This window comes from Pleurodeles waltl, chromosome 2_1, assembly GCF_031143425.1.
Source record: "Pleurodeles waltl isolate 20211129_DDA chromosome 2_1, aPleWal1.hap1.20221129, whole genome shotgun sequence".
In the NCBI taxonomy this organism is placed as follows: Eukaryota; Metazoa; Chordata; class Amphibia; order Caudata; family Salamandridae; genus Pleurodeles; species Pleurodeles waltl.
Window position 1 is genome coordinate 674,868,505 of NC_090438.1, and position 26,942 is coordinate 674,895,446.

At 39.2% G+C, this 26,942-nt stretch overlaps 1 protein-coding gene across 3 annotated transcripts in view; it reads left to right on the plus strand.

Annotated features, from left to right (window-relative positions):
• The window catches only part of PIEZO2 (piezo type mechanosensitive ion channel component 2), a 1,085,167-nt gene that overhangs the window by 976,283 nt on the left and 81,942 nt on the right, over nt 1-26,942 (plus strand). For all 3 annotated transcript variants that reach the window (XM_069216450.1, XM_069216468.1, XM_069216460.1), the window contains 2 exons: nt 8,548-8,800; nt 18,752-18,884. In XM_069216450.1, the coding sequence (XP_069072551.1) occupies nt 8,548-8,800; nt 18,752-18,884 (386 nt within the window). The remainder of the gene's footprint in view (nt 1-8,547; nt 8,801-18,751; nt 18,885-26,942) is intronic.

Sequence of the window (26,942 nt, forward strand, 5' to 3'; positions counted from 1 at the left end):
CTATGATGAGGGCCTAAGCATCCTGGTAGTTACACAGGTAGCGCAACCTAGGTTGTGCAAACTCACTTTGCAACTGTTAAACCCATAGCTGTTGTCAGGAAGACGCCAACTTACAAACAACTTCCTGAATGATCTATACTATGTTTCACACTCTGGGTTTTACATTGGGCACACACATTTTCTATAATGGGTAGTTGATTCATCTACATGAGAAATTCTCCATTTCTACGTATAAATGTGCCCCCACACCTAAACAAGTGGAATCCCCTATTTAAAGGAACAGAAGAGAATGTTGGAAGGTGCTCTCATTATTTATAAAGGTTACACAGCCAATATTATAATTCTAATTGTATTCATACAGTGCTTGCTACCCCTGATGAGTAGTCAAAGCTCTTTTTGGTGAATAGCATGCTACTCCAGAATCCAAAAGGATTAGTGGTGGATTAGTATAGGGAAATATGAGTACAGTATTAGTATAGGGAGGTATGAGTTAATTTGAGAGAAGGACGTGGTGAGTCTGTTAGTTGAACTGAATAGAGTAATAGAGGGATGGAGGAGGGAAGAATCAAGAAGTGTTAATTGAGAGATCATAGTAGTAGGATGAGGTTTGGGATGAGTAAAGGAGAGATGGAGGAGGGAAGAGTCTTTAGAAAGGGATGAGGGAGATCATAGTAGTAAAATGGGGTTTGGAATGAGTCAAAGGAGAGATAAAGGAGGGAGAATTTAGTAGGGTTGTTTGGGAGATCATAGTAGCAAACAGAGGATTTTTTCCTTGTACAGTAGGACTAAAGTAATAAATATATAGTCTCATGATTACATAGGAAGGGAATATATGTGTAAGGACTATAATATATTGAGATTTAAAGTTGTATCATATAAACATAGACCTTCAATAGTTGCAGTATTTGAAGTTAATTTATTTGTGTACGTTTATAACATTACTTTATCTTTCCTCAATATTTCAATAGTGAAATGCTTGCAGACAAATAGTTAAGATAATACTCACCTATTGCGATAGATAAAATAAAAACAGAGACTCATAAGCATCTAATCAAACAACGTTTATAGAAACTATGCAATGACCTATGAGCATTTTAAGCATAGAATAATATATCTATATATATATATATATGAATATAAATATATTTATATATATATGTATATATGTATATGTATATATATATACACACACATTTAACCATAAGTCAAATATACATTTGTTAAACAGGCCTAAAGAGTATGCATATATTTTAGGATAAAATAGTTATTATATTTATTTGTACAAAGAAATACACATATCTAAATATACACTTATAATCACATTATACATGTTTACATACACAGGGATATGCAGTCCTTTGCAGTTTGAGTTTGGTGGTTATGTAGGAAGGCGCCAACTCTTGAGTAGACTTCGGAAGATAAGATAGTTCTCCATGGATCTTATATTTGTCAATAAGGAATTCCAAAATTTGGACGCTTGAACAGAGAAGGATGGCCCACCTATTGACTTTGTCTTGTATGGTGGTGTTTCAATATGGGGTGCCAATCTTAAGTGGAGGTTTATTTGTTGAATGTATTTGGTGATTTTATTCCTGATGAAAAGAGGTCCTGTTCCATGTACTGCTTTGTGGGTAATACAGAACAGTTCAAATGTGGATCTTCTGGCAACCAGTAACCAATGTAGTGCCCTCAAGGCAGAGGAGATGGGGGCTTGTGGCTTTACGTGTAGGAGTAGCCTTGCAGCCGAGTTCTAAATGCATTGTAGTCTTTTCATGGTATGTAGAGATGATCCATGGTAGAGGTCATTGTCATAATCCAGTTTATTCTCTCAAGAGAGATAATAGCCTGCACCTTGTGTGGAAATCCAAGGTGAAGGAAGATGCGTCGCAGAGTTTTCATGGTGATGAAGCTTGATCTTGCTAACTTGTCCACTTGGGCATTCATGGTTAACTTGGAGTCCATGGTAATTCCAAGGTTTCTAACTTCCTTAGATACTTTAGGAGGTGGTCCCAGATCACCAGGCCAGGCGCAGAGTGGGTCTTAATTTTTCCAATCCCCGCATGTGAGTATTTACATTTTGGAAGAATTGAGTTTGAGATGGCTCCATATCATGCACTGATCAAAGGCTCTGAGGCAACTCAATATTTGTGAGTTTCCAATGCCTTTTGGGGCATTCCAGTTTAAGGAGTATTTGTGTGTCATCTGCATACTTGTATGATGTGAGTTGAAATTCATTGATAATAGCCAGCAATGTCATCGTGTAGATGTTGAAAAGCATGGGTGAGATGATTAAGCCTTGAGGGACTGCTGCTTTTGTGAAGTAGGGTTTGGAGGAGAAAGGGGGAGTATGGACAACATTTGTTCCTTTTTGAAAGTAGGATGTTATACAGTCAAGAGCAGTCCCCTCTAGGCCGGTTCCATAGTGTCTTTGTATTACTGTGTCAGGCCAACTATGTCAAAAGCAGCTGAAAGGCCCAAGAGAAGTAGTGCAGCAACTCTGTTGTGGTATATTGTGTTTACAAAATCATCCCAAATGGTGATGAGGGCAGATTCATTGCCTTTTCCTGGGGGGAGAATCTAGTTTGGTAGTCTGAAAGTATGGAGTTATCTTCAATGAACTGTGACATCTGGGTGAATGCTGCTCTTTCTATCAGGTCGCCCAGGAAAGGTCTATTTGTAATTGGTCTGTAGTTTTTGGGGTCATGCAGGTCCAGGTTTGTTTTCATTAATAAAGTGCGTATGTATGCCTTTTTAAGGTCTTCAGAAAGGATTCTCATCGTTAAAGAATTATTAAGGATTCTTCTTACTGGTGTGGCAGCTGAGATAGATAAAATAATGTTAGTGACGATATGTGGTGGATAAGGGTCAGAAGGGCAACCAGAAGGGCTGCTTGCTTTGACCAGAGCCATACATTGACTTTGTAATATTTGTTTGAAGGAAGCCAGAGGCTGGGTTGACTTACTCTTGGAGGAGATTTCTTTGAAACAGGTTGGGGCTCGAGGTTTTCTTTTGTTTTAAATAGGAGTCCAGTGTGTCTTCCTTGGTTGTGTAATGATTTGCCAGTTTGTCTGTGAATTCTTGCGTAATGGGATGAATTCCATCAATGCATTTAGGTTTTCAAAATTCATTGAGAATTTCATGAAATTCTTTATCTGCAGATATCTCATTTTGAATTCTGAGCAGCACCTTTGTTTAGCTTTTTTGATTGATGAATTCTATATTTTATTAATTTTGCATAGGAGAAGTATGTCTTGAATGTTTGAGCGAGGTTCATTGCAGCCTTCTGATTTGTTTTTTAATCTTTTTTAGCTCTGTATTGCTCCAAAGTGCTTGTATTCTTTTGCACTGTTTTGTTTTTCTAAGTGGTATGAGGTTGATGTATGTAAGGTGGTCTTTGGTTTGTTGATTAGTGGTGTTTTATATTCGAAAGTCACCAAGTGGTGGTCTGTCCATGTGACTGGTATGATGCTTTGAACGTTAACTAGTTCTAGTGACAGCTAGGATGTGTCCAGCAATGTGTGTGGAATTGTGTACAACCTGATGTACGTTCAATGTGACTAGGCCAGTGATGATAGCTATTGGATGGTGCATTTTGGGTCTGGCAAACCAAATGTTTAGGTCCCCAAAAATGCATAGGTTGGAGTATTGTGTTATAAGGTTTGAAACTGTGTCTAGAAATGTGTCTAGAAATGTTGAATTTCTAGGTGGTGGTCTGTAAAGGAGGAGGAAGTTACAGGAGGAAATTGGTGTAGGGTTGCATCTGGTGACTAGTGTCTTACAACGCTGTATGGCGATGTTGTCTGTTTTGCTGAGATTTATTGCTTGTTTGAACATAACAGCAAGTCCACCGCCTCTTTTGCCTGTACGGTTTTGTGTGAAGGTTTGATAGCCTGGAGGAATGGCTTCATGCAACACGGGGGCCGTGACATTTCCCAACCATGATTCAGTTATGAAGAGTAAGTCAGGTTGTATGTCACTGAGTAGGTATTTATGAGAAGGCAGTTTAGAGATTGTGTTTTAGTAGAGGTGTGCTTTTATTTTGGAGAAGAGTGAGCAGCATATTTTGAACTTGTAGTAGGTGTGCCATTAGTGCTGATATACCTGTATGAGGGTCACAAAAGTGTTGTGTTTCTATATTGTGTTCCTCGTCCAGCAGGCTTAGAAGGCATTTCGTTGGGTCTGTGTGTCAGTGGTGGAGATGGTGGTTGAGAGTGACATGGTGCATTGTATTCTTTTTGTAGAGTAGCCTTGTTGTATAATAGACATGGGGATGCGAAATTGTGAAAAGTGGCATGTTGTTTATTCTGTTTGCATCTATCTAGGGTAGAAGGAGATGGGTTGGGGTGGTGGTGGAGCATGTGGGTCATAATATAAGGTTCGAATTGCATTGCATAGTGAATGAGAGTTGGGAGAATTAATGTTGCTGTGTTGGGGTATTTGTGGTAGATGTTGGTGAAGATTGAGAATTTTGGAGTAATGTTGGTTCAGGATTTGTATTATTTGTGTAGTCATGAAGGTGGGATTGGGTGTGATAGAAAGTATTATGAAAGTTTGTGGACTTTGATGTGCTGGTCTGTGTTTTGTTTTTGTGGAGCAGTGAGTGAAGATATTGATGTAGTGATTTTCTGTGAAGGATCTGTATATGAGGTACTGCTGGTGAGTGGTATTTGAACAGTACGGGATTGGTGATTTGTTTAGGAGAAGAGTGTATAGGTATGTAAGAGGTGGTGAACAAGAGTTATGATTGTTTGTGTTAGATTTAATCACTGGAAGAGGTAATATGTGTGGTGGAGGGGTGTGTAAGGAATTAATGGTTGTGTGTCATTGGTAAAAAGAGGAGGAGGGTGTTGGTGGATAGTGTGATGGACGGCTGAGTATAGGTTTTGTCATGATGAAAAGGGATCTGTTAGGAGCAAGTAGGAGATAGAATAGGGTGTGTGTTTTTGAATGCATTAAAGTTATACATAATGTGGCTTTGTGTTGTATTGGTTATGTGTCGATGTGTTAGTGGTATAGGATCGAGTTGGGTTTTGTGTGCTAACGAAGGTGCCACAGTGTTGTAATTGTGGTAGAAATGTGTATAGGAATGATATGTAAGGTTTTGTACTGATTGTTGAGACTTTGGAATCTTTATGAGATTTATTTGTGGTATATGAGTAGAATGTCTTTGCTGATATTCTGTTTGGATGCTGGAGGATGTGAAGGGATTAAGGTGGTTGCTTTCAAATGGAAAATTGGGCAGCATGTCTGGCCCTAGGCCCAACCTGGCCTGAACAGGCCTAAACAGGCAACTCCCTTGCCCTCTCGGCCTTAACCTCAACACCCGGGCTGAGACTCTCTGGTACCTAGGCTTAAATAGCCCTATTGGTCAATGGAACCCTAGCCCTAAACCTAACAAATCAGAATCCTAACCCTTAACCCTAGAGCCAATAGGAGACCTGGCCCTATTAACCAATCAAAGCCCTAGCCCTAACAGGAAATCAAAAACAAAGTTTAAGTCAATCGGAACTGTAACCCTAAACCCTTTGTCCAGTGGGAACCCTAGCCCTAGTAGTCAGTCAGAACCCTAGCCCTAACAGCCAATCAAAAGTCAAACCCTATGGCCTCAATCCAGTGGAAACTCTAGATTTATTAGCCAATCAAACCCCTATCTCTAACAGCCAATCACAACTCAAACCTTGAGCCCTTAATCCAATAGAAATACTAACCCTAGCAACCAATTACAGCAACAGATGCAATTACTATCAGAAGCTTATATAAGGGGCAAATGAAGGTGCTTCTCTATTCAGAATCTCCTTGGATACAGACAGGCACAATCCACACTTCCTAGCTACCAGATTCTATTTCTCAGGTAAGGGACAATTTTGAAACCACTGAAATAATGCTTTTTGCTCACTTGAAACCAATGATTTTTTCAAGCCCGAAATGAGTGCTTACACGTTCCAAGCACAGTTGAAACTGCAGAGCAGATTAAGCAGTCTCTTAAACACACTCTGGTTAGCCACTGAGGTGTATTAAGCCTTTTTTAAACCTTGTAAGGGGATGGATTAATACAGTCTTTGTAAAAAAAAACTAGGAGGGAAATTCAAACAGTCACAGGTAGAACTAAAACAGCAGTTTAAAGGTACCAAGTTTGTAGATAGACAAGAGGTAAATTCAGACAGTCACAGGCAGAACAAAACAGCAGTTTATAAGTACCAAGTTTTAAGAAAAACAAAGAGCCACATGTGAACAGACACATGTAGGGGCAAAACACTTTTTTTTTTTATTACAAGACTACACAGAAAGTTTGTGATCTCACCACCTTCTTTGACTCTTGCTCACTGTGCTGTTTAGGTTGCAGAGAAGCTGGGCTCACAGAATGGTGGTGGCTGTTTCGGGGTTACCTCCACATACTTAAAGGGCCAGTACAGGTGTGGGTGGATTGCTCAGGTTGCTATGGAGCGAGAGAGCCAATCACCAAGCCCAGTCTGCTATGGCAGCAGACAGGGAGGTGCTCCTCTATTCAGAATCTCCCTGGGTACAGATAGGCACAATCCACACTCCTAGCTACCAGATTCTACATTTCAGGCAAGGGCCAATTTTGAAACCACTGAAATACTGGTTTTCCTGCACATAAACTAATCACTTTTTCAAGCCAAAAATATTGTAATACAAGGATGCATAAAAGCACTAAAAGATGGAGAATTTAGCCAACAACTAAGTTACTGTCTCACCAGGAAGAATCATACAAGATTAGCAAGAAAGCAGGCTAAAGTTTGGATCAGAAAATCATAACTTGTAAAACTGTCAAAAACGTGATTAATCCAAGAGAATGTGATAAGGAAGGGAGAAGCTGTGGCCTAATTGTTGGAGCTGCTGACTTCATAACTGGGCAATCATGTTCAAGTGCTGGTATTGGTTCAACGACCTGTGATTGTGGGTAATTCATTTAGTGGGTATTCACAAAGGTAATACATTTATGAGTAATTTACTCTTTTACTTTTTAGTAACATTACTACTAATGGTTATTCACAAAAACAATTGTAAAGCTACTCAAAGGTGCAGACTTCCAGTTCTCGAGCCCCCTAAAACAGGGAGTGAATCCAAATTAATGAGTTTGTTTTACTACTACCAAAAATAAATAGTAGTAAGTCCAGCACCACACATGTCCAACCACTGGTAGTGCAACACTCTCCTATAAAAATAATAGATAGCAACTCAAAATAAACCCCTTAGGAAATCATGTTAAGTTACATGTATTTATTTCAAATAGAAACTATATAAATAAATATAATTTAATGACAAAATATTAGAAAACAGAACACATTTATTATTTGATTATAAAATATTTTAACACACTTTATTAATTTTAAATATGAATGTGGCACTCATTTCTATTAAAATATAATTTAAATAATTTTATTTAATTCTATACATCACTTTAAATCATTGTAAACACATCATTAAATATTGTATTTTTTACTATAGGTTTGGATTTATTTTCTAATTAGGACTTCAGAAAAATATTTTAATTTAATTTAATTTATTTATATCAATTAAAGATTTAATTCAAAATCAATTTAGTAGTGCTGGGTGTGATGTGATGTGTGATGTTCATTTGTTCTGTTTTTTTTATAATGAATTATTTTATGTTTTATGTATTTACAGTGGTATATGCTATGACAACTTATAAAATGCACATTTTCTTAAGGTCATTTATGAAAATTTCCAAAAATTCCTATGAAGTCGAGTACTCGCTGTCTGAGAACTGCACACCCTGGAATAGTGTCCCCTGCGGAAATGCACACTTTGCTTTTTTCTTCATGGGGAATTTTTTTTTATTCATGGAGAAACCGCTTGCCCTTTACCCTCCCAATTCTGGGGATGATTGATTTCCCTTCACAGCATAGAAAGGGATTTATGCTTACCCTTGACAGCAGTATACATCTGACCGCTTCTAGAGTGAAAATGGTAATGACAGCAACTCTAGTGTTTGTGGGCATTCAGACACTACCAAAACCCCCTACAAGGATAAACATGCCTTGGAGCTCACACTTTCTCACCCCATAAGGCAGATTTACAGGTATAAAGAACTCCGAATTTGTGGTGACGATCTCTGCGTACATAAGTAGGCTTATGCCCTCCAGAATTCCATTTATAAATTCCTGACAGACATAAATACGGTAAATTTACAAATACATATCCCCTTGTTAACAGTCCTGTATGTGTACCACACAGTATTTGAAGTTCAAGGATTATGCAGTAAACCTCAGAGGTCAATCTGCATTAGTAGGAACCATGGCAATGCATCTCCAATAGCTAGGTTTTATTAACTTGGTATGATGGTATGAGGACGTTAATAAAAGACAATAGCCCATTGTGCCACATTTTCAATGCTTGCTCTTTCAGCACATTTTCTGTAATACAACCCTTAGCAATGTCCCGTTAACTTTGTTAATTATGCAGAAATGAAAATAATCATATACACATATTAAGGTCCATTTCTTATGATGCCACAATACCTTGAGTTTTGGTAATATTTATCTTACCTCTGCTTTCTTGCAGTGCCATGGATTGTGGGATGAAGATGATGACAGTGATAATGCCACGCACCATGATGATTCTGATGATGAGCTATCTGAGATGTCCGGGAAGGGTGGTTCTGTTGGTTCCTTAAAGTCGGTAAATTTGGCTGCATCTGTGGAGTCCATTCATGTTCACTTCCCGGAGCATCACACTGCAATCCGGAGAAAGAGTTCTAGCACAGGGTCACAACTTTCACACAGGTCCAGCTACTCTTCGCACAGATCAAAAAGAGGTGGGTTGTCTGATAGCAGAGCATACTGCAGAAATATGTTCGTCTTTGTTTCTCCACTTTATTATTCATGTTTGTCATGTTTTTGATATCACATTAGTGTCAGTCACATACTTCAAAATGCAAGTCATAAACTTACATGTGGAGACCGCCACATCTGCTTCTCCAGTCTTTTCAATGTGGATACCCACATCCCTCTTCCCCATTAATCCCCATCCCTTTTACAGAGTTCTCCGCACTCATTGGCATCCACTTTAATAGTAAATGTGGGAGGAACCTTGAAGAGTGGGTAGAAAATGGGGAATACTTCCTACTAAATGGGAGGGATTTAAAAAACGGTTAGATAGGGCTTAGGTAATGGGAAGGTGGGGGTTAGGGATCAACATGCAAATACTAACACCCACCCACAAAATTTAAATTCACAAACTGCACTTCAAAATTTACTAAAGCCAAATTGGTCCACCAACAGTTATAAATGTACTCCAACCCAGCCTTGGAATAAATCAAGCACCACACTTGATCACTCACAAGTAATATAGCACACTCTCATAGAAAACAATGGAGGTAGGGACTTAAAATAGCATCCCTCAGGAAATAAATTACACACACACCCATATATATTGTGGTTCCTTTCACCATTCATTCATCCATGCCTCAGCAAAAGGAAAGGTGGGTCAGCAGTTTGTGCTCTCTAAAAGCAATGATTTCATTTTCTTATTTTAATGTGCAGAACATGGCAGACATGTTTCAGCAAATTCTTCAACAGGACCATAAGTGTTACAAGTTATACTCAATTGAATTATTTTTAATTAAATACAACTTTGAAACTTTTAATAACAAATAAAAAATTAAATAATTTAAAATGAATGAAAACTAATTAGATGAGTTTGAATACTACCTACTAAATAATCACTAACTGTAAAAATGACAGGGAAGGCAGGATTTAAAAATAATTTAAATAATGATAATATAAATGATATAATATATTTTATTTATTGAAATATTTAATAAACATTTCTTTTTATGAGTAATATGTTGTTACATTTTATCCTGTGCGTTCTTTGTTAATATTATTTAAGTTGAAGTGGCATTGGCATAGTCATCAGAAGCATCTAGTCACCTTGAAGGTGCATTTTCTTCCAAGATGCCCAGTATAGTCACAGCAGTAGGTCACAGCCACCTTTCACTTGTACCTGAGATAGAAACTGTCGTGAAATATGTCACAGAATACAGAAAATGCTATTAAAAGCTGAAAAATACTTTGGTCACAAGGTAAATACATTTGGAGACTTACCAAATGTTTGGTTAAATGATTAACCATCCTCTGGTTATATGTTTTTGCTTATTTTGATTTGTTGCATTGTCCTCACACTTTTTTAAAGTAATTGTATTTTTAGGCTACTACAATAAAACACTCCATGAAATATCTTAGGAGAATCTCAGTATCTGAATACCCTTTTCTTTTTATTACTAGATGGTGTTATGAATGTGATTGTAGAGATACATTTATACGTTATGCGTTTAGTTATAAATTGAAAACTTAAGCAAAATAATTGTGTTTAGGGGTGGGCGAAACATTCCATTCCACCCACGAAATCAGCAGAATTTTGGCAGCTCCGCATTGCTCTTGTAATGCGTAGTTCTAGCCAAATTGTGGCAATCGCCACGTGGTGGATTTTTTCCCCGTGTGTGGTTCAAGAACCAAAGGTGGTTGGCAAGTGTGAGCGAGATTTGGTATCACCAGTGCGATTTTGGGTTGCTAGGAGAGCATCCAGCAAGATTTTTCTAGGTCGGGCGGTCGTGGGTGGTCGCACCATTTGCACTCAGAAGCCTGCCTCTCGAGTAGAAAATCTACTCAAGCGGCAGCAAATCAGCTTGAGTAGCTGTGCCCTCTGGCGCACATGTGGTGCTTTTGCACTGATTTTTCAGCATGGAACACGCTCCCACCGCTAAACCACAGTGTGAGCATCGCAGCATACCTATTTCTGCCCATTGACGGAAATCCACTGAATCTCACTGAGTTTTTATGTAATTCTGCAGAATTCTGCTGAGTCGCATTCCACAAGTTCCACCCACCCCTAATTGTGTTAAGTGATTCCCTCGCTCAGCTTTGGGTTCCACCCGCATGGAGAGGGATGGGGTAATCTGGTATGAGAGTCAAACAACATTGACATTTATTTGCAGATTCCACTGATTGTTTTTATCCTTTTCTTATCATTATGGGTTTTTGGGTCATCTTTTAAAGGTAGTGGGGCTTGTACTGTATATGGCTTGTATATCACGCAATAGAAAATCAGTGAGGGAGAGAGAGTGGTCAGGGAGGCTTAACCATTATGTACGGAAAGAACTTTGCAATACTTTTTAGCTGTGTACAGATTTTGTAGTCTGATTTTTAGTGATCACCCCTACAGTGTGGCATTTGTGGGATTATGCCACTGTTTTAATTGCAGAGAGCCTCAGACTGGGTAGATTGAAATGGAAGGGGACTTTGCTTTGGATGGTCATTGAAAGGGGGTGGTTCTTCAAATTAGATGTACGTGGCGTTCTACTGGGTGGTTTGCCAACTTCATGCAGCCAGCAATGTGTGCACGTACCTGAGAAACTTAGCAAGTATGATTTTTGAAAATGGGACACTGGCTATGGCTGTAAAGGAACGGAACAGGTAAGACTTTTTAGTGAGTGATGAGTGGGGATTTGAAGATGGTGTAAAAGTTGAGCTTTCAGTACTGGATGAGGATTTTTTAATGGATACAGACCTGTAGAGAGGGCTACTGAACTTATCTTTCAACAATAGGAGATGGACTAGTTTTACTAAATGGAACTGAATGGGGCTTTCCATTGGGAAGAATGGATGGAGACTCTTGCATGGAGAGACTGCATGTGAGCTTTTAGAGAAGAAACTGACTAGCTGGGTTGACTTTGACATGGGTAAGCAGGGCCCACACCCTGGTCTTCAACCCTCAGATGGTCACAAGAAGCTGTCTCTGAAAAGATCATCAAACAGCAGTATTCTTCTCACATCATTTCTATTTATACTATTAATCATTTGTGACATGCTGGAGGCCCCATTTTTGCACCGTTCTTAAACCATGTTCGTTCCCCTCCTATGTACTCCTCACCCTCTGCCTTCATGCACCAATCCACCCCACACCAACAACATGGCAAAAAGATGGCAACACTGAGCAGTGGGTGAGTTGTGGGGAAGCGGAAATGGTTATGTTCAAAGTTAGACACTGCTGTGAGTAATCAGCCAGAGACGGATATGTGAAGGTGAAAGGGACTCCCTCCTAGCTTGTTTTATTCACCAGAAATAGAGACCTTTTTAAATTGGGCTGTTGTCAGAGTCCAAATACTTGTGTGACAGCGGAATGTAACACCCAGTTACTCTGAAGCAGTAGCCACAAGACAAACTCACAGGGCAAACTACTGCTAATTTTATAGGGACAAGGTTAGGATGGAGTTTCTGGAGAATAGATCCTGTGGATGATGAAGGTGTTGTTACAATGTCCTAGCATATAAACCTTGGGATGTATTAGCATAATAACTCTTCTACCTGACCTTGCCAGATTTAGTGGAAAATACCCAGTACCTTTTCTGTGTCCCTGGGAGACTATATTAGGGAGATGATGTTGAGCTGAAGCCTTGTAAAAGGAAACACCATTAGTACAGACTGTCACACTACTTCAGTGCGTTAGGCTTTCATGTCCATTTTTCCTAACTCCACCCACTTCCCTTTCACAAAGCTCTGAGGGTGTATTGTGAAATTATTTTTATGAGTTGCAAAGAATGTTCATCAGGCAACTTTTCTTCACTATGATTAATCCAATCAGGTCTTCCTTTAGACCTTATGGTTGAGAGTCTTTTATTCTCTGACCCCAAAGTGTTTAACTTTCTTCAGACTAACCGAAATTGTTGGCTGATGATCCAAAGATTGAAAAATAAAATTAAACACTCTCCTCTTTTATTTTACATTGAATCCTGATTCAAAGTTGAATTGCACAACTTTTTCTTTTCTTATTCTCTCTTGCTCTGTAAGTCACTCTTAATACCAAATAACAATTGTATTCTGAAGATGTCCATAAAGTTTCTTTTAGCCAGGAAGAGTGTACCTAAAACATTTTTCTTGGAGTTTTTCCTCCTTGTCAGGAACAAGAGCGGTATTGGGTCGACCTTTGCTCATAAGCAACAGTTGTTCTATTGTTGAGGTCTCTCCTGCAGAGAAGCCACTTGCTACACTGAGGCAGGAGAGTTACAAAGAGTGGTCCACCACTGGCCAAATTATTATTGACTGGTGGTTGGAAATTGGGTGTGGCCACCTCTAGTAAGATGGGCTTGCCAAAATGACTGCTGTGTCATGTGACGCAGAGTCAGTTTTAAGAGAACTCCTGCAATCTCACAAGAGTTTGAGTGCGACTACCCATAGTCTTCAGGCCAAAGGCTGGGTGCCTCCTCACCCTACTCAGTCCTGACACAAAAATACTTCAGACCACCTTATTGCACTAAGCGACCCCCACTACCAGCAAGGCTGAAGTTTGGCTCAGAGGTATGGGTTTCCACACTCTGCATTCACTCCTCCATGGGGTGGCAGATATAATGTGTCGGTCAGGGGCCTGAGTTCCAGTCCACAGATAGCAGTCATAACCTGTGGGGAAGGGGCCTTAGGCTAGGGCCTAAAGAAGGAACTGAGGATCCCTAACAGCTGTTAATCTGCCCCATCAATTGCAAATAGATTGTAAGCCCAGAAATTCCTCTGCCTTGATTCTCTTTGATCTGTCTCAGCACTTAGCACCATTAACAGAATTAACAATCATGTATTCCTCTCTTGACTATAGTCAGTTACAATTTATAGTACTGTTTTAGACATGCTTCTCACATACGTTAGTGATCATAGCCACTTGGTTGACACGTCCATGAGAGCTTGTTTATGTTTTAATCTTCTAAAGCCCACCTATTTTCCATCTGCTTTGTAATATTGTGGGTTCCCTTTTAATGATCTAGTTCAATCATTTGAGCATCCTGTTTAGTATCCCAGTCACACCCAGATCCTCCTTGTATAATGAACAGGTAGCTTGGTGGTGCTATTGGCAGAGGTTTGGCTTGCCTTGTTCATGCTAGAGCTTGGAGATGCTTGAACCATTAAATGGCGATTGTAAGAAAAAACAAATACTGCTCTTTAAGAACGTGGGTTCTGACTGGCTTAAAACCACCTAGATTTTTGGACCTCTGCTATGAGTGCCTCTCACTATTTGAGTTTCATTCACTGTAGGCATCTGCTAACATTGACTTGAATGCTAGCTCCCAGTGTTTGCCTATTAACATAATGTTTGTGACTGCACAGCTGGGGTAAGAGGCTCTGTGCTGGTTACAAGTAAACATGTGCACTTGTATGCTAGTGCTCAGCCCTGTACCTTTGCACAAGTAGCCCAGCACCGATAGAACCATAATTAAATATTTGTGTTCCTTCCTATACTATGAGTTTTCCAATATTTCCACGCATCAGCCCTCAGTGAGAATCAGGATTTGAGCTACCCTGTAGAGTCAAATTAATTACCCTATTTGCCAGAATGTAGATGGAAGTTTCCTAAGACAATAGGTTTATTGTAAGATATTAAAGGCCTGATTTAGATCTTGGTGGAGGGGAACTCTCCGTTGCCAATGTGATGGCTGTCCAGTCCACCGTGTTACAATCCTGTTAAATCCTATGGAGATCATAATACGGCAGACCGGATATCCATCACATTTGTGACTGGGTATTCTACCTGCCAAGATCTAAATAAAGCCCTAAATCTTTCCAGGTAGAGGAAGAGGGATGAGAGAGAAACCTGCATAGGCGATCAAATGTCACCTCTCAAACAAGCTGGTTATCCATTTCCTATATAGACAAAAGGGTGGTCGACAGATCTCTGGAACCAGCCACAGTGGGGACTCCCTGTTGTTGTCTTACAAGCAAAGAAGCAATTTGTAGTGGGAGGTGGGGCAGGAGGGAGCTGTTATAAAACAAATGTTGATTCTGCCAGCTTTAAAAATCCCATCATGCTGCGCAAGGAAGTGGAATAGCCAGATGCTCCTAGAAGGTGTTTGTCAGTGGTGGATTAATGCTGTGGCACTTATGGATTGGGCAGAGTTATCCAACTTCAAACATTCTTTGACTTTGCTTTTAAGCCCCAGCATAAGTGAGAAACTTGGAGAAGTACATGAAACAACATTGCAGATAGCCCCCTTCAGGATTGAAGAGGCCCTCTGTTCTGGTACATCCTTTGACTCTTTTGGACTCTTATCTCAATGACCAGTGGCACTGGCCTCCACACTTACTTTGGGAGAATACTCTGAAGGTGAGGATTCCCTTTAACTTGTATGTGCAGGTCCTGGGGACACCCTGACTCCTGATTAATACACAGGTGCCTTGCAAAGTAAGGAAAACTGCATGGATTTGGGCTTGCTGGAGGCAGTTTGTTTTCATATCAGGGAAATCTACAGTGACAAAAAGGCCTTGTAGGCCACAGAATAGACCCACAAAAAAAACTGCCCCACACACAGACCTGTCATTCCAGCGCATAAGGAACTGTATGCTGTATAGGTTAGTCTGTCCTTGCTCCCTGTTGATGGGAAGAAACAGCTGTGTTCTAGAGTTATAAATGAGTCTCATAACCTAGGCCACCAGGAGCAGTAGGGGCAGAAGGATGGGTCCCTGAGGCATCCATCATCAGAAGGAAAGCAGTCAAACACAGGCCCCAAGAAATTGAAAAAATATGCAAGCTAGAATGCATGTAAAATGTAGGAGCTTGTAGGCCCCCTTCTAATAGGTGAAGGTACCTGGTTTGAATTTAAAAAAAAAAACTTCATCAAGTTCAACCTAACAGGGCCAGAGAAAACACCTCTAATGGCTCCGCTTATTGAAGGGTAGTCCATTGGGTCCCCATCCATCCTGGCCTATAACAACTGCACTAAATTGAGTAGTTTAACAGTTATTCCAGGGAGAGCCAGTACTCAAGGGGACCAGAGTGAATCAATCACATTGCACTCCCTTTCGCCCTCTGGTTTTATTTCCCCCAGGGATGGCCATTGGCCTAGGAGGAGACTCGGTCCAGGAGCTACCTTTCCAAAGATTCCCCTCAAAGAGTGTGAGTGCCCTGCGGCAGACTGGGCATCCTCAAATTCCATTCTGCTCCATGTTGGAGGTGCATTGAGAGTAGTATTCTTTGAATACTGAGCGTTTGAAGTTAATTTTTGACATTAAATCACTGCATATACTTTCTCATGTCAGTGAAACTGGTACCATATTGATTTGTGTTGTGTTTGAGCTTATATTCTACATATGATTAGTATGGTGACCACCTGACTAAAACCATAAGGCCTGACCTTTTAATAATTAACCACTTATATTGTGCTAGGCACATGAAGTTGGAAGTCATGATATTTTATGGGCTGCTGGTGCTTAGGTCATTAAATGTGCCCCCAGAGCAGGGGGTTCAGGGTACAGTTAGGATGTTACGTGACCTGTGGGACCTTTATTTGCACCACTGTTGGTTGTGAAGCTCTTAAGCGAGTGACGTCACGTATGTTGTGACCTGTCCTTCTGTGTATATTTGTTAAATTGTGATTATTAGTAGTAGTGTGCATAATAAGTATTTTTACTTTTTGTTAAAGAATCACTGGCCATGCAGCCAATTACATATGGCCTGATTTAAAGTTTGGTGGATGGGTTACTCTGTAACACATGTGATTGTTATCTTACCCCCCTTAATACAACTGCCACTGTAATAAGGCAGACAGAATATCTGTCCCTTTTATGGCAGAATAACCCATTCTACAAACTCTAAATAGGCCTTAAGAATTGTTTTTAGTATCACTGAGTTCTGAGTTTCCAGCCCCCTGCACCTTTCCTGCATACACCTTAAACTGCTGTGCCTTGGTATCGTGAGAGTCAAAAGCTATAATGTGTTACTTGATTCCCTGTTGGGGCAGCCACAGTACAAGTGCCCTAGGACCATCGTACCCATTTTTGACATCCTCCCTTACCATAAATCCTACCTACATGTTCTATTACAATGGTTTTGCCTCCCATGAAAGAGTCTATGGTGCAATGGTTTGTGGTCATAAGTGGCATCGACTATCTCTGGTGTCCCTTATTATGACAGTCAGGCAAATATATGTTTTTACAAATGCTTAGGCTGAGCTACCTTTTGTAGTTTATTTTGTTTGTCTCACATATTTACCATTGTTAATATCCATGTACTATCCTAGCTGTTTAAATATAATGCAGCTTATTGGGGGCCTCTTAAACATGCTAATTGGTAAAGTCTAGCTATCCAGATTGCTGCAACCCAGTTTCAGATGTCTGTGCAGTGGCTCTGCTCTGAGTGCCTGTACACATACCAACCAATAGCAAGTCTAAGTGCTTGATTGACTGGGTAATTTACCAGGCCCATCTCTTTTTTTGTTAGCAAAATCCATTGTGTATTAGCCCAGCTGCACCATTAGCTCATGTTCTGCTGTGGCCAGACCATTGCTCTCTGTAACCACAACGCCTGGCACTGGTCATTAAAGTAGATACCACAGACCTCTCCTCAGTACTCTCCTGGACCTGTGAAGATCACAAGAAGGACTGCCTCGCTGTCTGAAACCTGATGGAACACTGGACCTGCTTACCTTGAACCCAGTTCCTCAGAAGTAACTCCAAGGGTTGGTTGACTGACCTTCTGTTTGAGCTACAGAGACACACTATCTTAGAGGCCTGTCCCCCAGCACATGCTAAGCTAATAAGTTCCAACTGGACTTGCCCTGGTCTCTGCTGCCTCTGTTGGAGGGATTCCTACCCCCCAAATAGTGTCCACAATTTCCTGGACCCTCTACTGGTGGTAGACTATGCTTCTCCTGTCCCCAAGCCTCAGGAAGAACTTTTGGACAACCTTTTGCCAAATGTAGGTACCAGGGGCCATAGATTAGCTGAACACCCAAAATCAATAGTATTAGGTTTGCTAGTTATTGTGTCATACAAAAGTCACAGCTAGATGCTGCTGTGATATCCAAAAGCTTGCTTCCTGGGGGTGGTTCCAAAGTTTTTGTCTATATTCCCTTGGCTGTTGAAAGGTTGTGTACTGTTAACAATTAATACTGGAAGCAGATACTGGAATTAGATTGTCCACAACTTTCAGTCAGATGAACAACTAACGCTGGTTGATGTTTTCTCTAATGATTACTTGTAAAGACCATCCATCACTGCAGACAACAAGTTTAATTTCAATGCGCATTCTCAAGACTCATATGGAAAACTTTACAGCAATACACAGTGAAATTGTTATGGAAACTAAAGGTGCAGGTTGTCATTCAACAAAAATGGCAGTACCTGTTTGTGGCCTTCCCCAGAGTATAGGTGATCTGGCAGTCACAGTGATAATTGTATGGTGAAGCAACTTCATACAGGTAAGTGCGTGCCTACTCTGGTTGTGAGGTTGCATTCAACAATATGGGGACCCATTTCTGTATATTATAGCTCTATAGCAAGTAAGGGAAATATGCTATGGTAATCTTAGAATACATGTAAGTCACAATAGTCTCCGGTGTGCCACTTTGCCACTGCTGTCTGTGCAATCCAGTTGCTGGTGTTACAGTGTGTGTGTAAGGCACATGAGTTATTGGGTCATCTGCAATGTCACCAAGACTTTAAAAAAATGCAGAGGAATGTTAAAATATACATGGAGATGTGACCTGCATAATGAGTGCCCAGACATACCATTCTGAGAACTAGTATTTTCAACGGTCTAAGGTTTTTAAATGTTTCCAAATAGATGTGAAATGTACAGCTTTTGTGTATCATTTTGGAGCTTGAGTATCAAAGTTACTTTCAATTTCCTGCTTCTTCTATAATTCTTGAATTTGTTTTATGTTTTAATAATTGTATTTTTTTACCATAGTTACTGTTGTGATTCCTTTTTGCTTCTCTTTCTTTTTAAGGGAGCACAAGTACCCGAAACAGTAGCCAAAGAGGAAGCAGCCTATTAAGCATAAAACAGAAATCCAAGAAAGAGCTACTACTAGAGAAACTCAAAGAACAACTCATCAAAGCAAAAGCATTTACCATCAAAAAGTGAGTTCCAGTATGTTTCACATTCTTAGAGCATAAAAATAGAATATGGTTAATAACACTAGTTTATAGTATACAATTATTTTCGGATGTTGTGCTTTGTTTCTATATGTAAACCTCTGAATTTTTATCTGATTCTGGTGCTGTGGCCACACTTATCAGACATCTATCGGTATTATGTAACCTCCATAGACAGATGAAGAAGGCAAACTAACAGTGAAACCTATGCTCCAGTGTGAGACCACTGGGTTGTGTAGGTTTCATCTTTACACCAGACATCTTCAACTAAAAATCTTATGTGATAAGCTATTGGCCACTGTCCTAACCAGGGAAGTCAGTAATGAACTTACTATGCTTCAGGGCACACATTTCAAGCATGCAGTTTGCAAAATAGCAGACTAGTGTATCCGAACATGGTGTAGCTCAACAACATGTATCATATAAGTTGGCATATAACAGGGGAGAAAATCGATGTAGGTACAAAATGCAGAGGCTAAAGAATGTCATGTAAAGATGCATAGCTAAAAAAGGACAACCTCTGTATACATAAGTTAAGAATGTTTGCAGTGAATAATAGGAGCACGTCCAAAGGGTTGTGGAAAGAAGAAGGGAGGTAGATGGAAAAGACTGTAAATATTAAAGTTTAGATGGTATCCCGGCAGTGCTTGGAGCACAAAATGTAATTTGATCTGAGGAACTCTGAGGTATAGTTTTGTGTTGAACGTAAACAAATGGAGGGGGAAGGTCACATGTAAACAAATCAAACAAACTGTTACATGTATACCGATGAAGGGAAGAGTCTAGTTGAAATAGTAGGTCCCCCACTGTAAAGTTTGACCATATAATAGTTACAAGATTAAAGTCTTGATGGAATTCATCAATGAGACTCTACGAAATAATGATCTGTTGTCTTGAAAAGAGGTGAGTCAGTTGAATATAGCTTAAAAGTGCAAATGTTGATAGACAGCAGACTTTGTGATCCTAGCAGATGCAGTGCTATAAGGATTTTTAGGAATTGAATGATGACAGCAGGGAGCTGGTTGACTGAAAAGAAAATGAGCCAAATAACGTGGGCTTGGGTGAGGTGTTTAAGCAGGATTTATTCCATTTTCAGGAAATAGATGAAGGTGAGACTACAGTGCAAAAAGGGGTAATCATAATGTCCAAGAAGGTAGAAAAAAGGCATTTATGAAAATTGCAGCCCTTTCTGTAATACCATTGTGCCCCGGGGGCACCCAGAGCAAGAGCACACAGCCTTTGCAGCTCTGTAGCACAACGTATAAAACACCCAGAGATAATGTGTAGTTTTCTAACTGTGTTCTTGGCTGGAATTTAAGCTTTGAGAATATCTTGGTTATCAGGATAGGAAGAGGCTTTCTAGTTAAATATTATAATGGGCCAGATGTATCAAAGTCCCGGTTTGCATTTCGTAAATAGCAATTTTTAAGAAATCGCTATTTAAGAAGTGCAAAATGGGATGTAAGAAAATTGTGATTCGGTAATAGCGATATCTTAAAAATCGCAATCGCTATTACTGAATCACAATTAGGGAATGGGACTCCACTTTTGAAAGTGTGATGTAGAAGGTTAGTGAGCGATAGTCAGTTTCACGAAGGAATGGGGGACTGGAGAAAGATGATTAGCTCACAGAATGAGGTCTATTGCTGAACTTGTTAGCAGGAGCAGACATATGTGAATGATATTGTATCCATCTGGCATAAGCATTTTGAGAATGGGGGTAGAAGTGGGAGTGAGTCAGGGCTCAGTGATGACAAGGGTGCCTTGGGTTGATATAATTGATTACAAAAGTAGCCCATCACCAAATTAGGAAATTGGCACCTTATTATTTTTTATGAGTCCCAAATACAATTTTCTCGTTGAGATCTTTTTTGGATCATGTGATTTAACCACTCACTTTGAGTTTCATTCTCCATTGGATTGTGTGGGTGCTTGTTTTACCTTTTCATACACACATGCAGGACACATTCGTCACCGTATATTCAAAAGAACAACACAACAACACCATCCTTCGTTTACATTTTGAAACACAGAAGAGGAAACTTCACAGATGTTGTCTTACAAAATATATTTGCATGCATTTAGCAAATTGCTTACCTTCATTTACAAAATATGTCATACCAAAAACATATACAATCGACATGCATATATAAATATATAGTTGATTGAAAATCTACACAGAAAATAAGATTTAAAAATGGCTGAAACTGTGTTAAATTGATATCCTTATAAATTACATTTCACATGCTTCAATTAATGTACTTTCTTCAGGTGAACACTGTTGAAAACATCAAGAAGACATTATATATTTGAGTGTTTGTTGTAGGAATATAAATGCATTGCTCACAAATATTTGTTGGTTGCATAGTTTTTTTTGACACAACACATTTCAATAGTTAAAGTGTCCTTACACCCGTTCTACTCGGTTCCAGATTAGGATCTACTTGACAACAGCAGTCATAAGGAAGAACTGGAGGACTTTATTATCAGATTTATTTTATTGAAGCAGGAGTAAACACTTCTGTGTGCCTTTTAACGGATAGCCCTCCAATAAGTATATAGACAAACCACCTACTGAATTTCACAGAAACTCTGACATATGCTTTATCTAAAAGCTGCCCTTTCAGTTTGATGAGGCTGTCATACTCAATTTCAATTTTTTTTTACTAGACCATGACAATGGCTTATCGCTTGACCCTTTCCAGGTGATGCTGCAAATATTTTAAATTCTGTTCCAACCTTTTCAGGTGAACTATTTTCCTTTTGATTTCAGGAAAGTCTAAGAGACCTTAAATGTCTTTATATTTACCATCACCCACAAATACGGCACTATAACTGCCTCTATTCCCATGTTAAGCTATCATGACAAGCCATACTCTACATAGTTTTTGTTATTATACTCTAACCTTTATACTGTATTCTGTACACTTGAACTGAGGAAATGGTGTGCAAAACACCTGGGATATTACACTTTTCTTCTTAAATCTCCTCTTTTCTCTTTTACTTGCAATGTTGTTTACATTTGGACATGTTTACATACATGTTTTGTTTCTAATCAGCATGTAAATCCATTTAGATCCTGCTGGGCCTTTTCCACGCTACAAATTAATACAGAATTAAAAAGTTAAAACCTTTTCAAAGATCAGTAAATGGTCAAATTTTGTGCCGAAAGTAAAAATAAACGTCATCATCTATTTACCTTTGCTTTTTTTCTGTCTATTGGGACGATTGAGTGAATTATAATCTGCTAATGTATATGATAGAAAGATACTGCTCCACTCAAGCATTTTGATCTTTTAACATGAACACTCTAAATGGATCAAATTTAGTCTGCAAAACGTTGCATGCTTCATTTAAAATACTATGGTCTGCACCAATGTCTGTTTTTTACTTAATATCCAGATTTGTTATAGATAAGCCACATTTTATAGGATGTGGGATATTTACCTTATTTTTTTGTGCTGATCTGATTGTAGTAACTCATATCAGCCAAATTAGGTAGGACTTCTTTAATTTAGATTTACATTTTGTGGCTTAAAATTATTTGGATAATTCATACAGGCTAATTTCATTGAAGTTTGTGATTAGGGCCAGTTCAAAACAGACCAAGTTCTAGCCTAAAATTAAGCCTAAACCTAGGTCTACGTTACCTCTTAGCCAAAACCTTTACCCCAATAAAGTAAGATGGATACTAACTTTGTTAAAGGAGGTAAATACACTGACCTTAATGTTAGTGACACAGGCATTTAGCAAGTGGGGTCTCTGACACTAGGGTAGCTGCACAGGGACAGAAAAAGGGTGGAATAGCCAGGACGGTATGAAGATATGACTTGTACGGGCAATAGGACAGATTGGGACGTTGATGTCGATTGGCAGGCCTGGTATCAGGAAAAGCAGTTAGGAACATGTGCAGTAGTTCAGAAAGATACAGGGACACAGACTCTAGACAACTGTCTCATGCAGTCTGGAAGATAGTGTATCCACACACTTGGATAGTTGGAGCACATAATAATATGAAAGGGAGACACTACCAATGATACTTTGATAAGGAGAAACGGTTAAAGACGTAGGCTTTGGAGGTACAGAGACAGTACAAGGGGCAGGAAGACACATAGAGCAAACTAGGGAAACAGCATTGGAAGAAGGAGAAAAGTTCAAAGAGATGGGCAAAGATAGGCAAAGAAAAAGTGTAAAGAGGAACTATTATCATAATTAAGAAAAATGTGCGTCTCATTTTATTTCATGGTAACATCATAAACACATTCATGCCATTGCCATAATAAATTATAGCGGAACTAACACTGTGTTTGACATTCTACCTGCTCCATGGCTTTCTATAGGGTTAAAAACAAGGCATAGAATGAGAACATGCGTATCATGAATGGCAACATTTTATTAACAAATTTTGCCTTCAGCTTCATACTTTGCTTTTCCTCTTTTATTAATTTTTCAATACATTTGTCAAGCAACTTTATTTTTTATTGTAATCTAAGGATTCATTACAAATCATTACTTACAAAGGCATGTTAAGTTCAATGGATTCATCAATATTTATTCTTGACTATTTAAAATCTTTATTTAAGTCCAGTTCGTATTTTGGATTCCCTCACAGAGATCATATGTAGGTCAAGTAATTTGGCACATTTCATACAAAAACACTTTGTTACAGAGGTAGACACTGATACAGGACTGTCATGTATATGAAGATAGGGAGATGGATAGGATGGTCACAAAAACATTAGAAGAGGGAGCAATGAATGGGGCGTTTTGTACTGGGAAGCAAAGACACTGGGACATGGAGAAAAATCATTAAGGTGTGAAAACATATACACTGCAAAATGGAGTTAACAACAGGAAACCCTTGACTTTATAACACTAACACTGATGGAGCAGTGGGTCCAGGAGACGTGGACATGAACAGTTGGTCAAGGAGGCAAATTAAACCCCAGACAATAGAGTTATAGACAGAGAGATGGATATAGAGATGGATATATCAACTAATAAAATAGAATCACTGGTACTTTCTTAAGCATCAAGAGGCCATAGGATTGGCAGACATTTCACTTTACAAATGCAACCTAATAATAACAACAGATTCATATGAACAGGGACTGTCAAATTATGGGAAACAGGGGATAACATTATGCACCAGAGTAATCTCAATTGTCAAAAAAGGTAAATTATTCAAAATATTCCATGGGAGTATTATGTTGTTTTTTGTTGTTGTAATTTTAACAGTTATCAAAACTTTGGACCTAATTTAGAACTTGGCAGACGGGTTACTCTATCACAACGGAGAAGCATATCCTGTCCACCGCAATCTAAATCCCATTATGTCCTACGGGATTTAGATTTCAGCGGAAAGGATATCCGTCACTGTTGTGACTAGGTAGCCCGTATGCCGAGTTTTAGATCAGGCCCTTTGTGACCAAAATCTCACCTCTTGAATACTAGTTTACCACCTAAGTACAGCAATCAGCACCTGAAAGATTAAGAGTTAAACGTGGCAAATAATATGCCACTAGATGGAACAGCATCCTGTGTTTCTAGCTCAAAGTAACTTTTGATAATTTGAGCTGGAAACAATTTTTGTTGTATATGCAAATTATTCAGCAGATGGTAAATTATGTGGCACGTGTAGTGAATCCATAGTTATTCTTCAGCCACAGAATTGCATACTTCCATTGGCTGTTCTAGGTCTGAAGGAATACTAAACTTCATCTCTAAGGTTTAACTTATACATGTATGTACACTAAAACCCTAGTCCATATCTAGGTCTAAAACTAAGCTCCACAACATAGGTCCTATTTCAAAAGTTCAAAACAAAACCCTAAACCATATACCAAACTAATGACCTAAACCTTTACCCTAAAGATAAATCCCTAATCCTTTTCGCTAGTTGTCTAGTAGATAGATTTGACAGGTACAAGATTTCAGATTGGTTAGGGCCAGTGAGTCGAAGCAAAATGCAGCCCAAACAGAAGGGACAGTAATGGGCCTAACTACCGGTTTACTTCCCCTTCACTCTGCTTCTAACTTCCACTCATACTGGGCATACCTACCATGCTTGCAGTCCTAGTCCAAATTATCAGTCCTATTTGCTACTCTGATTGCTGAAATAGATTCAGTGACCAGAGGTTGCTGGTTCAGGCTGCACCAGTTCCACCTTATATTCGGCTTTCTTTCCATGGAAGACCATAAAGTGGTGGTGGAAGCAGTGATTTCTTTTGAACTGGACTCTGGAAAAGCCCTTCAGAAAGAGTTTCAAACTGTCAAGATGATGTTGAACTGCAACAGTGGAAAGGGCCAATCTTACTTTGCAAATATGCTCTTGTGATATAGCCCAACTGGATACCTGGTGTAAGCTGACTCAACCATTATTGTTGTTTTCCACTCTAAATGTAAATTATAGGGAGACAAAAGATTTGAGCTTCATGGTTTTCATTTGAGGCCTACCTGCCAATTCCAGTTTAGAAGGAACAATGTTTGATGTTGTTTTGCAGGGTGGCTGATTTGTTAGTCAACGCAGGTCTTGTGTTTCTGTTCAGATTCTAGCATGTAGAAGCAATTGGGTCCGTGGTGGGAGCTCCATGGAAAAATAAATAATCTATATTTCTATGTATACTTGTAACATTATATTGCTAATACCAAACATCTAAGGATAAGCCTCGATTCTCAAGCCCACTTTTATATATATGTCTAAGCCTAAAATAAACATATAGCATACTAAATTTTACTAATCAGAAATAGCATAGAATGAATGTCTGGCAATAAACCGCATAACCAACATATCCAAAGCCTAAACCCAAGTCCACATCTATAAACGTAATACCCACAGGATTTAGCACATTCCTTTCTGTGTCAAAATCATCTAACCTGCTTAAATGAATCTAGTTGAGCTAAATTCAATTGTTGGTCTAATCAAGCATGAGCTACATTGAGATAATCAAATAAATATAATTACATATCTCATGTTCATCCATCTCCTTTTTTTGTCATGTATTGAGTAAATGTATTTAGTATTTCCTTATACATCTAAATAGATTTGTATCTTAAATACAGCACATGCTGTTTAGACATACATAGCAGGCTGTTCCTTCTTTAATAAATATCACTGTGTTAAACTCTGCCAAATTTCTCAGATGTTTAATATACTCTTTTTCTATCTAAAGTTCAAAAACAACATAAAAATAATTATATAAACTAATAATTGTAAGAAATTGGGGAATTGATTGATGGGGATAGAAGCCCCACTCTGACACCACCACACTTCTTCTCAGGGTGCACCACAAAGGTCCCTAAATTAATCTGCGCTTAACCCTCTAGTAACTTGGCACAAAAGCAGTCAGACTCGACTTAGAGGCAATGTGTAAAGTATTCATGCAGCACACAGACAGTAATAAAGTCAAAACCCAACAAAAGAAAAATCCCTAACCAATTTAGGAAAGTAATGTAGATTTTAATAAATGAAATAAACCAGAGTGGCAAAATCAGTAGAACTGGAGACATTCAGTTCTAATGTTTTTAGCAAAAATAGTGCCTTTAAGAACAATGTGCACTTTTGGTCATTTAGTCGGGCAAGACTGAGGGAAAGACAAGGGTTCAGGCAGACCGTGATGGAGCATGGGTTAGTAATGTGAACCCGGTTAGTCCCACTGAAAAGTTACCTTCTCAAGTCTGGTGCAAAGAGTTCCAGTTGCATTGGAGGAGGCCACGAGGAGCAGGTTGAGCGTCGCAGATGGTCATCTCTGTAGCATGAATAAGAGATCTGTGTTGGCAGTCATTTCGAATGGCAGGATTTTCACTTTTTCTTTGTGGAGAACCTTCTAATGCCAGCCAAGGGTTCAAGACCTGGGGGCACATTTAGGAATCAGGACTCACTCCAGCAGAGGCCAGCAGCAAGGCTCAGGCAGGTCCAATTGACGGTCTAGGTAGATCCAGTTGCAGCAGGGCAGTTGCAGGGAGGCATCCTAAGCCTGTCCCTGTAGCTTACATAAAAGTCAGCCAACTGACCCTTCAAGTCACTCTGGGTAGCTTAAGATC